The sequence below is a fragment of the Pleurodeles waltl genome, chromosome 2_1 (genome assembly GCF_031143425.1).
Source record: "Pleurodeles waltl isolate 20211129_DDA chromosome 2_1, aPleWal1.hap1.20221129, whole genome shotgun sequence".
NCBI lineage: Eukaryota > Metazoa > Chordata > Amphibia > Caudata > Salamandridae > Pleurodeles > Pleurodeles waltl.
Genome location: NC_090438.1, coordinates 589,501,777 through 589,516,026, shown reverse-complemented (window position 1 = coordinate 589,516,026; position 14,250 = coordinate 589,501,777). Strand labels below are relative to the sequence as shown.

The 14,250-nt window shown below is 44.9% G+C and overlaps 1 protein-coding gene across 1 annotated transcript in view; it reads left to right on the top strand.

The window, feature by feature from the left end:
• The first annotated feature begins 1,418 nt into the window (after window positions 1-1,418).
• Window positions 1,419-14,250, top strand: part of NPSR1 (neuropeptide S receptor 1) — a 1,383,746-nt gene continuing 1,370,914 nt past the window's right edge. The window contains exons 1-3 of the mRNA XM_069208133.1: window positions 1,419-1,443; window positions 1,997-2,052; window positions 6,040-6,147. Coding sequence (XP_069064234.1) covers window positions 1,419-1,443; window positions 1,997-2,052; window positions 6,040-6,147 — 189 coding nt within the window. The remainder of the gene's footprint in view (window positions 1,444-1,996; window positions 2,053-6,039; window positions 6,148-14,250) is intronic.

Below are 14,250 nucleotides of genomic sequence, written 5' to 3'. Positions count from 1 at the left end.
TTTAGAACAAAAGTACAGCTTTTGGGATGGGTGGGGTAACTGAGAAGAAGGTTGCTGGGGGAAGGGGTTAAGCAGTATACAACAGGAGGTGGAGAAACACAAGGGGGCGAAAACATCATAGAAACATGCATACTAGAGAAAGAGCAATACAGAGTGTGCAGTAGGAGGAGAGATGCGCGAAAGAGAACAACAAGGAGGCAGAGAAGCTCATGCCCAAGACAAAGCAGCTTGGAGTAGGAGCTGGGAGAGAAGTACACCAAAAGAGAGATAGAAAACGCCTGCACTTGTTGAGTGCTTAATCAAAAACAAACTGAGAAATCAATGTGTGGGAAGGAAAGCAGGCAGATGAGAGAAAGCGAGAAAAAGCAATATCAGGAGAGACACACACAAGTGAGACAAGACAGAGGAAAAATACATGGAGTGTCAAGGAGTTCTTAAGTTAAATGAAAAAGTAGTTCCTTAAAATTGAAAAGTAGAAGGGCACAAATAAAGAGACAGTGCACTTGGGGAGGGGCAAATACAAGATGGACATGGCAGGCCATTGAATAAGAAGCAGACAATGAGTGACAATGAAGCCAACCAATAGTAAGCAATTGTTGGCTTTAGACCGACTGTAAGATATTGAAAAGCTGACAATAGGTCTTTGCAACCAGACAGCTCTCACTGTTTTTCAGGCTAGACCTAAAAGTAGATGTTACTTAGAGTGACACAAGAATTTGCAATTTTTACAGGCACTCAACTCAGCCAGTTTTCTATTCTCCTTTTGTTTTCATTGTATTGAGTTCAGCTATGATAAACCTATCCTCTTAGAGTAAGAAAGACTGCTGGCCACAAAGTTGCAAGAAAAATATAAATATATTATTTTTATTTTTTACTAATTAAATAGGTGCTGTCCATGTAAATGGTCACCCTGTTCTCAGGAAATGCACCATTAGACTTTTGCCAACCACCTCCGTTCTGTTGGTTACAGCACCTGGGTTTTTCCAGCACATACTTTAGAGCTAGGAGATAGGGACATTATAAGAACAATTATAAAGTTTCTATTCAAAATACTTCTTGGTCCATTCACAGTTAACACATTCCTTACTAGCTCCACAACAGCAAAACATGATGTTGAAATTGCCTGCAAATAAATTCTGTGTGATCCAAATCACATGAATGCATTGACAACAGTAGCAGCTATTACATACCTGACAATCCATGTAAAATGTTACATATTCTTCCTATGTACAGCCTGGGGGTATTGGATTTTTCGATTCACATACTGCATTTTATAGTATGTTTAGTAGTACTACTAAAATGCTTAAAATTCTCGTCACAAACCTTTCCAACTCTCCTATCTTTTCTATGGAGAGATCCTCGCATAATGTTACTACTAAAAAGTAAATGTGTCAAGGATTAAGGGGAGTGGTTGAAAAATGAGGTGTATTTACTACAAAGCAGGTAGAGTTTAAGAATCAGTAAGGAGTGCTTAAGATAAGAACAATAAGGGGTTTCATGAAGAACATGTACCCATCCACAAAAAAGGAAGCCCTTTTCCATCTGCAAACTATTTCTGTTTTTTCTATGTATTTATTTTATGAAGCGCATGGCTACCCAAAGGGCTTCCCAGCACTACTAACACCATCAGTTCCAAAACAACTGCGAGCTACACCACGTACTTGGAAAAGAAAAATAACATTTAATTTCTTACTGAAACTCATATAGTTCTTCTCCTTTTTCGAGTTCTTAGGTAGAGAGTTTCAGATTTTTGGGCACAAGAATCTAAATGACCAACCACCCCGAGTTCTTCTTATTCTGGGAACTACTAAGAGGTCAAGTCCATTGGACCTGAGATCTCTGTTAGATTGATAGGGAGTGATCAATTGTTCTAACATGAGTGGACCCAGATTATATTTGCCTTGGTGCACAAAGCACAGAGCATTAAACTATATTTTGTAGTTGATTGGAAGGCAGTGCAAAGCTTTAAGTGCTAGGTGTGCTAATTGCACTTTAGGGATATCCATCAAAAGTTGTGCAGCAGCATTTTGGATTACTTGCAACCTTGCAATAATGCATTGTGGACTGCCCAGGTATGGAGAGTTACCATTATCAAGATAGTAGAGAACCAAACCGTGAAACACTATTCTTCACACTGCTCCCAACAGCCACTTCAGGGTTTTTCACAGAGCTCGCAGCAAACTAAAACAGCTGCCAGCCATCCTTTTTACTTGAGATGACATGGTAAGCTGACTGTCCACCATAAAGCCAAGTCTTTTCAATTCTAATTCTCAGGATAGATTCTTCCCTAGGGATGAAGGTCAGCTGATTAAGTTCCAGAGTGAGGGGTTATTACCCACTATCATATCCTCTGTTTTGTCTCCATTATGTTTCAAGCAGCTGGCTGCCAACCAACTGGAAACTTCTCTAAACAGCTACTTAATGTTATGGAGGTGGAGTCAGTATCGGAGGATAATGAAACAGTCAGCTAAGTTTTGCCAGTGTACAATACCATCTTAAAACCAAATGAGCCAGTAATGTCAGAAAGAGGGCAGACGTACGGAATGATGAGCCCTCAGGCATTCCACATATCAACTGAAGTTTGTCTGAGAGAAATGGACCCTCACTGACCTGGAAACTGCATTTCTCCAGAAAAGAAGCAAACCAGTCAAGGACTCTTTGTCCAAGTCCAGCTCTTTCTATGTAACGTAAAAGAATGGAATGTGACACTGTATTGAATGCAGCACTTAGGTCCAAAAGGATCAAAGCAGCTGAGCCTCCTTGATCTAGAACTGCTCTCAGATCTTTAGTAGCAGTTATCAAGGCAGTTTCTGTACTACAGCCCTTGCAAAATCCCATTTTAGTTGTGTGGAGGATGCTGTTGGCTTCCAGATGAGCTACAAGCCATCTGTTTATAATCTTTTCCAAGATCGACCTGGCTCCTGGAAGTAGGGAAATAGGTTAATAATTGTCAACAACCTCTGGATCAAGGGAAGGTGTTTTAAGTATAGGACAAATATTTGCATGCTTCCAGTCATCTGGAATTCTACCCTTCTCTACTTCTGCACTTCTAAAGTTACTAGAGCCAATAAGGACCAAAAGCAGTAGCACATGCACCGCAGCTCAGAGCTGGAGTACGTCCAGCACCACACGTGACCAGCCATACACATTGCAACACATTCCCTTAAAGATAAATGAGGGAGAGACTTAAAATACAAGCCTATAGGGGACAATTTTTAAATGAAATTATTAAAACGAATTAAAATTATACATACTTTAATTATTTCTTTTTAATCTAGAAATAAAACATTTATTATTTAATTGTAAAATGTTTTAGTAAACGTGTAACATTATTTATTCTTACAAATGCTCAAAGTGCTTTTAATTAATTCTATACATCACATTCAATATTTATTAATACAAATAATATGTTTGACATTAGATGGGGAGAATTTGTTTTAATTTTAACTTCAGAAACATTTTCATTTATTATATTTACAATAATTAAATATTTAGATCAAATTAAGTTAATAGTGCTTTAGCATGACTATGTACTGTTCCACATTAAAAATATATATTAACGTATTTTACATTGATAGTTAACACTGAAATATCTGTAATATTTTGTTTTCAAGTTTGATACATTTTTCCCTGTACTTTATCACAGGGAAATCTCTGCCATGGAGGCAGATATATCTTTGTGGTGAAGGATAAAGAAAATATAAACCCTTTGTTTACAGTGAAAAATGAGTAAACATGTTTTGTTACATATATATGTATGTAAATGAAGTATATATATTTAAAAGTTACTGCATATTAACATCATTTTGAATTAAATATGTAAATAATTTAAATAGATTAGGTTAGTTTTAATGGAAAAATCCTACCAAAAGTAAAAATAATTATTTACTTATAATGCATTCAAAATTGCAAAATGTTGTGCATAGAATGCATTGAAATTAATTTATGTATGTTTAATTAAAATGTTTTGAAATCTAAAACATTATCACAATATTTTAATCAATTGCAATACATTATTTTGATTTAACTTTATTTAATGCTGGGTTCTATTTTAAGTCTCTGACTCCATTAATTTTTCATGGAAGCAGGTGGCCATAAGTGGTGCTGGACTTTCTGTTGTTCCTTTTTGACTAGAAACTTTAGAGTCTGTTTCAGTGGTGGAGACATGTAAGTCTACACTTTGGAGTAACTTTACACTTGTAAGTGGTGAGCAGACAAATGTAGTAAGGTTACTAAACATGTAAATGTACTCATGCAGATTTACTCATGTGTCATTTTATCTTTGTGAATTTGTCCTTGATTATTTACAGTAATCATGCAATCTTTCCAAGATGAGACTTTTGTTTCCACAACTGTCCCATGTGAAGCGCATATTTCTTCCAAAACTTTGTGAATGTTTTGTTCTTCATTGTTCACATGTGACACTAGCTGTTTACTTTTAAAAATGCATTTTGTACATCTCTGGTTATGAAATGTACAATTTCAAAAATACATTTACATCCTTCAAATCCACCAATATCATATTACTTCTTGGATGCATTTTTAGTTACAGTACCAACAGCTCTAAATCCAATAAATTGCATTCCTTTATTTATTGTTCTGACATTTTGTTCTCAGACAAAATTCCCCACTACAGAGTAGTGCACTGCTGAATGTCTGAAGTATCAGAGCAAAGAGATTTAGTGGATTCCACAAATGGAACTACAGCATCCCATGGGCGCAGCAGGAAATCATTCAGTTGATGTTAAGTATATAAATTGACAGAGTTATCAGTTCCTTAATTAAATATTTTATTGTGTGATTAATTGAAAGCATTGCAAAGTTACTCAATAAAACATAGGGCTCCAGCTCATACTAAAACCAGCATTAATACATTCAAATGAAAACAGTTTAGTTACTGAGGGCCAGGTTTATCACATCTGTGCACAGCGCAATGCAGCACGCCACGCTGCATGAAAGGAAAAGGAAGAAATGCACTATATTTAACAATATATGACCCATTTCTGTCTTTTTGGGTGCCTAGCGCCAACAGAAGCACCCTTGTTTCATGATGCAAGGGGGCCTGCACTGTAGGCATGATTGTTTTTGAGCAGGAAGGGACACCACAGAGACATGTTTCTCTTTTCTGTGTGTGCTGAAGAATGCAGCACATGTAAAAGGTGGAAAAATGAGAAAAACTTAATGGTAGAGGAAAAAACAAAGAGAAGTAAAGATATTTCTCTAGCATTTTCTTAGGTGTACCACTAATTGTACATCTGGGAATGCACCAAAATAAATGGAACACATTCCTGTGGCATAAGGCAGTTATTTGTGCTGCCTTGTGTTACTCCAGATTCATCAAGAAACCCAGGGCCACGAAAGATTGTCTCACTTGGGTTGATAAATCCGAGTTTAGTGTTGTATCGCCCTTGGGCTGTCTTTCATAATGCCAGGGTGATGCAACACTAGGATAATTCTAGCCCACAGGGTTTTGAAAATGGGCAGGTGAAGTGTGCATTGCAGGTGTTTCTGGACTTTGGTCATGAATTTGCTGTAGCACCCACTGAGCTGTGTTCCCCCACTATTCAAACATAGTAACATGTCTTCTTTAGATATTCTGATGCTCACAACATTAGAAACCAGTTTCAAAAAGATTCTGCAAAAGTGATCTAGTTTATGACAGATATGTAAAGTGTGGAATAGGGGCTCATTAATATTGCTGCCATTACGCACTAATGGCAATGAATTCCGATTATGCATTCATTGAGCAGTGGTGCAGAAAAAAGGACAGCTGTTGGTAACTGGAACTAGATCAATTAGGATCATTAAAAACACTTTCTATCCTTCCTTGAATACTGACATGCAACATTAGCATTGTAGTTACTTAGCAAATCAACATTTTAATGAATATTGCATAAACACAATGGCTGTTGATAGTTTTCACAGTATCCCAAAAAGCTATTATTTCTTATTGAAAAATAAAATAAATACGGTTTGTTATCTTCAGACTTTACATTGTTTCCGTACCTTACAGTTTAGAAAGGTATTTTTTTTTTTCACACAGATTTCCTCACCGGACTCATTAATATCATGACCGATATTATATGGAGGTTCACCGGAGATTTCATGGCCCCTGATCTTGTCTGTAGAGTTGTACGGTACTTACAGGTATGTGGCCAATTCTTTTAAAGAAATGTCATAGTTTCTTTCAAGTCTGTATAGCACGTATTTTGTTTCATGGTGCCACAATATATGCTTCCATGCATATAACTTTAAAAGAAATGTCTGTTTTAGTAAAGTGTGGAACCACAGCGCCTCAGGGAATGCAGGAAGGCTTAAGCGGGACACGCAGTAGAAAGTAACTGTGACACTCACAAAGTGTATGGTTATAGCGAGAGTGCCACGAGCTGCCATTCCTGCATTTATTTGTCCCCTCAGACTGCGTCCGGCCCTTGCAGTGCATTTGCAACATAGTAACATATATGATGGTAGGCACTCTACATCCCTTCCAACTTTTATTAGATCAAAAACAAACGTCATGCACACATAAACTCTAAGAAAGTGGCTAGGTGCTGGATTAATGAAAAGTCCTACCTCTGGTTCCGACCGCCATCATCTATTGCACCAGCTAGTGGGGGGCCCAAAGTGCGTAGAGACAGGGGGCTCTTTGGTGCTGACAATCACCATTAGGAACATGCCAGCTAGCCACAGGTATCTTCAGTGGGATGCAAAGGTGGCCTTGGGCACCATTGTTAATAGGGCTAGATGCCACCACCTCCTCGGGCAACATCTTGTTCTTTCCCATGTAGTCATTTATTTGCTCTTCAATCTTAGGTGATACCCTCTTAAACCAGGGCATATTCTTGGTGTTGGAAAGTGGGTAATTGGTTGTGGTAAGTATGAACCTACCACTGGCAATAAGGCCACTAACCAAATATAGGTTTATTAAAGGTCTCAGTAAATTAGCTCCTTCCTCAACTTTTGGTAGCTGTAACTGAGCAGGCAGGCCTAACTTAGGAGACAAGAATGTAACGCATTCAAAAACACCAATACAGTAAATAAGAGAGACACACCACACAATAAAAATCCCACACCAGTTTATAAAAATAGGTTATATTTTTATGAGTAAATAGACACCAAAGTGACAGAAATCCAGTGTAGGGAACCAAAGATATTAATTTGTTAAGAACAAACATGTTCTAGTGCTCAAAAACACAAAGCCCCAACTTTTCCAAAATTCTCCAAACTTTAGGAGGTGTTTCCTGAAGTCCTCCTTGCAGGTACAAAGGATTCAAAACACAGTTACAAGGGTCTGGAATCTCTTAGCTTTTCCTTGAAAAGCTGGACCACATTTCCCACAATGCACCTGAGCAAATCCTTAAAGGTACACTGGATGCAGTCCAGGCTGGGGACTCTTGTTGGAGGTGAAAAAAGAACAGTTGATGGAGATAGAGCAGGTGAAGCTCTGTTAGCCTGTAGCTGCAGGGAGTCCACTCCTGAGTTCTCCTTGAAGAAAGGCACCGCCCCCAGGCCTGTACCAGATTGTGCAGCAGGTGCAGTTCACTCAGAAGAGCAGGCGAAGGGTGCAGATCCAGACCCAGCAGGGCAGTCCTTCTTCCTCTTGTAGTTTCAGGCGGCAGAAATGACAGGCTATGCAACTCTCTGCAATTCCCAGCTCCTGGGCATCAGGAAGGGGGGCACCCCGAACAATAGAATTCAGGGTGATACCCAGATTCATAACCACATCCTCCAAAGTGTAGCATATTCCTGTCCCAGAAAGCACCATTCTTCTAAACTTCAGGATGGCTAAAATTTCAGCATAAGAGTAAGAGCTGACTAAACTAAACCCCAGTCTGGCTCCTTTCCATAACTCTTCTCTTCCTAACATCTGCAAATTCCTTCCTTCCTGGCTGAGGGTTCCAGAAATGTGGGGTTAGGTGATCTGGCATTCCCTCCTGTCCTGCTGTCGTTTGAGGCCGTATGTTTTATTATCCCTCCCCTTCCTTTGGCATTCATGTATAGCTGCACAGCTGCTGTTCACCAGATAGCCTCTACCCAGGAAACCACTCATCACCGAATCAAGGCAACTCTACTACTCCTGTTAGCACTGACCAATCAGAGGGGACCTTCAGAATGCTGGACTTTGGCTTACAGAAAGAAAAACATTATAACGCCTTTTCTTGACAAGTTGTGATAAATTCACTAATGTCAAACTGCTGTATTTATCATAACAAATCCTTTAAATCCTTGAATGATTTTTTTATGCTTTTCCTCATTATATTTACAATAGAAAAAACTATATTGCAATGGTAGCCTATGGAGCCCAGTATCTACAATGGAGGAAAACATGAAATGATCAATTTTGTCCTTTACCAGGGTTCATAAATCATCTTTTAAAAGGCCCATACTTATAGTTACATGTCCCGCACCCCTGGGACACATAGGGGAGACCCTGGGGCTACTTAATAAGTAACAAGTTAGATCATCACATTTAAAGTGCCCATAGCACCAAAGACGATTTGGGACACAATTTCCATTTTAATGTAGTCTGCAGAGTCAGGCTGCATTTAAAAATGACAGAAAACCTCCATCACTGCCCACATGCAAAGGGCAGCAATTATGCTGGGCCTCTACTTTCATGCCCTATTATTTACTAGGGACTTATAGGGGCTCTCATGCAAATGGTATGAATTTAACTTTTAAAGACAAGCTGCAAGGTAGGCCCACATTTAAAAGAACGGAGAGCACACAGCAGTGCACACATGCAAGTGCAGAAAGTCTGCTTGGCATCTAATCTCCATGCCCTATTATATACTAGGGGCATATAGGCAGATTGTACCTTCTTACTTTATTATATGCTAGAGACTTCCAGGGTCTGTCAGGGCAATTGGAAGGGTACCCTAATACCTAGTGTACTCTACTACATGTGTCTGTTTTAACATAGCACTGGCCCAGGTCTGTCTAGCAGAGTCCAGTACACAGTGAGAGTCAATTACCATCAGCACCAGTCAACAACAAAAACATGGGGGTGAACAGGGCAAAAAGATGACTTTGCAACACCTGGCTACCATGATGTGGCCTCGTTGGACAGTGACAGTAGTCCCCTGAATATCTACAATGTTCCAAACTTCTCTAACAAAAGGCGTACTGCACTTCCACCCAGGGTATCAATGCTGCATAACAACTTGGTCACCCACGTAGAACCTCAGGACGGTATCCCACCAGGCCAGGCTGACATGGTTGTTATTGTTAATGCTTCAAGATGGCCGCCGCGATGGACGCTCCTCGAGGAGCTCCTGAGGGACGGGATCACTCTTTTGTGTAAATCCCGATCTTCCCCTTGACCGGCGTGCGTTTCTCAGCCTCAGCGCTCCTGATGGAGATCCCGAGAGCAGCGCTCCCGACGGTGAGCCTGGTCTCCCGCGACGAGGGAATCAGCGCTCCCGACGGTAGAGCCCGGTCCCCCGCGGCGAGGGGAGCAGCGCTCCCGACGGAAAGCCCGGTCTCCCGCGACGAGGGGAACAGCGCTCCCGACGGTGAGCCCGGTCCCCGCGGCGAGGGGAGCAGCGCTCCCGACAGAGAGCCCAGTCTCCCGCGACGAGGGGCGCATCGCTCCCGACGGAGAGCCCGGTCTCCCGCGACGAGGGGAGCAGCGCTCCCAACGGAGAGCCCGGTCTCCCGCGACGAGGGGAGCATCGCTCCCGACGGAGAGCCCGGTCTCCTGCAGCGAAGAGAGCAGCGCCCCCGATGGTGAGCCCGGTCCTAGTGCGCCATTCCGAAGCTTCGGATTGCCTCAGAGGAAACGTGCAGAAGCGTCCTCTCCTGGAGCAGTCGGTCATCCGGGATTCTGCCGGGATCCGACATTCGCACGCAGCCTCCATCCATCTGGCCGAGGAAGGCACCAGACGCAGTTGAGCATCGGGGAGTGATTCAGGTACAGTCCTTTGTCCCTGATACGGCCAGAGGGAGGGCTGGGTTTTCAGGGAAAGCCTCTCCGGATCTCCAGTCCTTTCAGTCCTGGGGTGGCAGCAAGGGCTGCCCGGGATTTCACCCCTTTGCTTGGGGCCGTAGGTCCCTGGATCCAGCAGGGCACTAGAGCTGTTGCTGGCCCCGAGTCCTGGTGGAGTGGAGGACCCGCCGCGGGTCTCCGTGAGCCGCCGATCAGGGGAAGGCGGAGGACTGCTCTGCATCTTCTCCTGGCAGCCAGAGAGGACGGCTGCTTCTTCGGGCTTATGATCTCGATACCTCCCTGGTGCTGCTTCCCTTCAACTACGAGCTGCCTCTCCTTCCGGCCCTCTGTCAACCCCTTGCCCTCTGGGGTGCCCCCCCTGGGTATACGGTTTTCACCGCTGATCCTGGCAGCTTTAACAAGATGGCCGCCGCGACGGACCCACCTCGAGAAGCTCCTGAGGGTTGGGATCATTTTTTTATGTAAGTCCTGATTCTCCTCCTTCCCTCTGGTGCCCCCCCCCTCTACTACTGACCGCCCTTGAACCTCCTGACTCGGACAGGGTCTTTTGTGGGTTGTTGACGCCTTTGAGCCCTGCATGTGAGAACTGACTATTGATTGATGTCCAGGTCCCCCTGGGCCTCGCCCGTCCCCGCAGTTGGGCTGCCTTTGCACTGATGCAGCCGTGATCATTTCTCACCATCTTTGGTCCCACTGGATGAGACTGACATTGGACCTGGTCTCCGCTCTCCCAGAGCCTTGTCTCCCCCCGCAGTCGGGCTGTCTTTGCACTGTGGCATCTGAGGGCATCTTTTTCAGTGTCTTTGGTCCCGCCAGGTGAGTCAGACTGGTCTAAGTCTCCGATCTTGCCCCGTCCTCTGAGGAGCTGTTTTCGCCAGCTCATGCTCGTGGGATCCTACCCGACCTCCTTATGTACTGAGACGGCTATTGGGCATTCTTCTGCGTCCGTGATCCCACTGCCGGGCCACGGGCGTTCTGCCTGCCCTGAACAGTCCGGGTCTAAGGCAGGACCGGACTCCCACCTCCCGGAGTCTCATCTCTGGCTCCAACGGTTAAGGAATCTCCTCCCCCGACTCTGACCTGCGAGGAGCCGCCTGACTACACCGTCCCTAAAGGCCCCCAACCTGGGTTGGTCTACTGGAGCCCCTTCTCTGGCCCAGCCTTGGAGGTGCCCCCATCTCCGGTTTTCACCCATGAGGAGCTGCCCGTCAACCATCTTTGCCGACGCTGAAGACCCCTAACCTGGGGTAGTCCTCCTGTTGTCCTCGTCCTCCTGATGTTGCCCCCCACAGGATACACCTCCTCTCCCATTTCCCCCTTCCTCAAACCCCACGGGCCCAACTCCTTCTCCATTTCTCCCCCTAATCACCTCTCCCCCTCTGCGCTGAAAAACCTCAAACGCAAACTTTCCGGGCAACATCCGGAGCTTCTTCTCGTGGACACCTATTTTACTGCTCATAAAGGCCCGAAAAAGACTGATCTCATCTTCTTCACTAGACACCCGGCTAAATGGAACACCCTCCTCACTACTCACCTCCACCCCTTCAAGACTACTAATATCCCTTACGGTTGCAAACTCTCTATCACCAGCTCCCCGGCTTTCCAGGGAAATGTCATCATCTCCATCTTCAGAAATGGAACCATCATGATTCAAGCTAATGACTCCAACCTCCGTGCCTTTGAATCCTTATTCCCTGCCCTTCTGTCCACACTCCCTCCCCCCCAATCCACCCCCAGCCCATTGACACCCCTCCCCAACCCCATTATTCCTCTTACCACCACCCCCTGCCCCCCCCGGCTCCCAGTGCCGTCAACCCCATCCTGTCTGTCCCATCCATCCCCACTTTCCCCTCTCACCTTAATCATGCCTCTTACTCCCGCAACCTCAATACCCCCAGTCACTACGCCCTCCCTGTCTCCTCCTCCTCTACTCCCCTGATCCTCCCCCACATCACCTCTCCTCTCCCCGAACCCCCCTTCGACTCCCCCCCTCCATCGCCCCTCATTCCCCCCCTCTCCCCCGGATCTCCTCTAGACCAAACTTGTTGACCTGTAGTAATTTTCTTACCAAGCCTGCCCCCCCTTTCTCACCTAACCCTTACTCTGACTCTAACCCCTCCCACTCCTCGACAGCCTCCCTTAACCTTCTGCCCAATGATCCTATATCCCATCGCAATCAATCCCCCCAGCCCCTTCCTAAGAAGAATTTTTCCTCCCACTCCTTCACCCCTAATTTCTCTCCCTCCACTAATATTAATTCACGGCTCTCCAACCTTGAATCCCAACTAAAACTCATCATTCAAGGCATTAACAAACTAGCGAGAAGCCTTGACTCACTGTTTCCCCCTGTGCTGACCCAGTCACTCACGCTTCTGTCGGCCAACAACTCTTCCCAGAACATCCACTGGCCCTCTATACCCCTTCCTCGTAACACCCCGAGACCTAGAAGAACCAGACCTCCTTTATCCCATAAGGAAGCCACTATTCTCGCTCTCTCCTATAACCCGTCCTTCCCCACCCCGCCCCCCTCCTCCAACATTCCAGTCATCACCGGTTTCAGGAGACAGCGTATACAACCTCCCTCTCCCAGACCCCCTGCCCAACTTGTCATTATCCCCCCTCTCCCTTCTAATCCCGAGCCTAAGATCCATCCTTGCACCAACTGCATGCTCATAAACTGTAGATCAGCAGTCAAACACGCTACGGATCTTGCTGACGCTATCCTCAGCCATAACATTGACATTGCCTTCATCACAGAGACCTGGCTAACCGAACTCTCTCAACCAATCTTGGACACCCTTGTCCCTCCCGGCTACTCTATCTACAACAAAGAGAGAAAGAACCGACGGAGGGGAGGTATTGCCATCATTCACAAAAATACCATAGAAATTGATTTCAAAGAAGCTCTCACTTTCAATTCCTGTGAACACTTGAACGCCTCCTTGAAGACCAACGCCAACTCTAAGGTGTCTTTCCACCTTCTCTACCACCCCCCGGGTAGTACCCAACCTTTTGCGGATCACCTAGCTGACCTAATAACTCACTGCTCCCTCTCTGACCCCAACTTTATCATCTTGGGCGATGACAACCTTCGCTAGAATGATGAGAACAATGCACTCATTCAATCCCTACATGACCTCCTTCACAGCAACAACCTTTCTCAACACTGCAAGGGCCAAACCCACAGCAAAGGTGCTATACTAGATGCGATCATAGCACATAAAGATTCCCTCAAGGTCGTTGACATCCTTCCTGTCGACTGGTCAGATCATCACATCATCCTTTTCCATCTCAACTTTATCCCCCAACCCACTCCCCATCCCCAAAAATCCTTTAGTTGGAAAAGAAATGTCAGCCAAATCCCCTTATCTACCTTTGAAGAAAAAATCACCTCTCTTCTTCCCCCCCCCCTCGACCATCCTCTCCACGACGGACTTAACCACCCACTACAACTCAACTATAACTACCATATTGGATCAGCTTGCCCCTCTAAAACTGAAAAAACTGCGAAATATCCCATCTAGAGCTTGGTTCAACAATGACCTCAACTCTGAGAGAAGACAACTCAGAGCCATGGAAAGACTTTGGAGATCTGACCCCTCCTCCACCCACTTAGATCAGCTCAGAAATGCACGGAGAAGGTACAAAAAACACATATATAACGAAAAAAGATCCTTCTTCCAGAATACCCTTGACAGAGCCAAAAACTGCCCGAAAGAGCTCTTTAACATCATTAAACAACAAACGACCAAACCTACTCCCAACCCCTTACCCACCACTGAGGCCACCTGCGTTACCTTTGCCAACTTCTTCAACGATAAAATCACTGAGATTGAACGTTCTTTAGCAAGGGACTCTCCCCCCAACATTGTGCCCCTCCTCCCATCCACTGTCAATCTTACCCCCACTCTATACCCCTCCGACAACTCTTCCCCCCTAACCGAGATCACTCTCCCCACCCGGACGCATCGGCCGGCCCCTGCCAACTGGAGTTCTTTCCAACCCCTCCTGGTATCGGACATCTCCAAACTCATGTCCTCCTCCAAAACCTCCTCCCACCTAGCTGACCCCCTCCCTTCCTCCTTGGCAAAAAAACTCCACCAGTCCCTCTCCCCTACTTGGACAATGATCATCAATAGCTCCCTTCAGACTGGCTTGTTCCCTGACTGCCTAAAACTAGGCCAAATCACGCCAATTTTGAAGAAACCAGGAGCAGACCCGAACAACCTCCACAACTACGGACCTGTCTCCAACCTTCCCTTCCTGGCCAAAATTCTCGAAAAATGTGCTCTCCAACAATT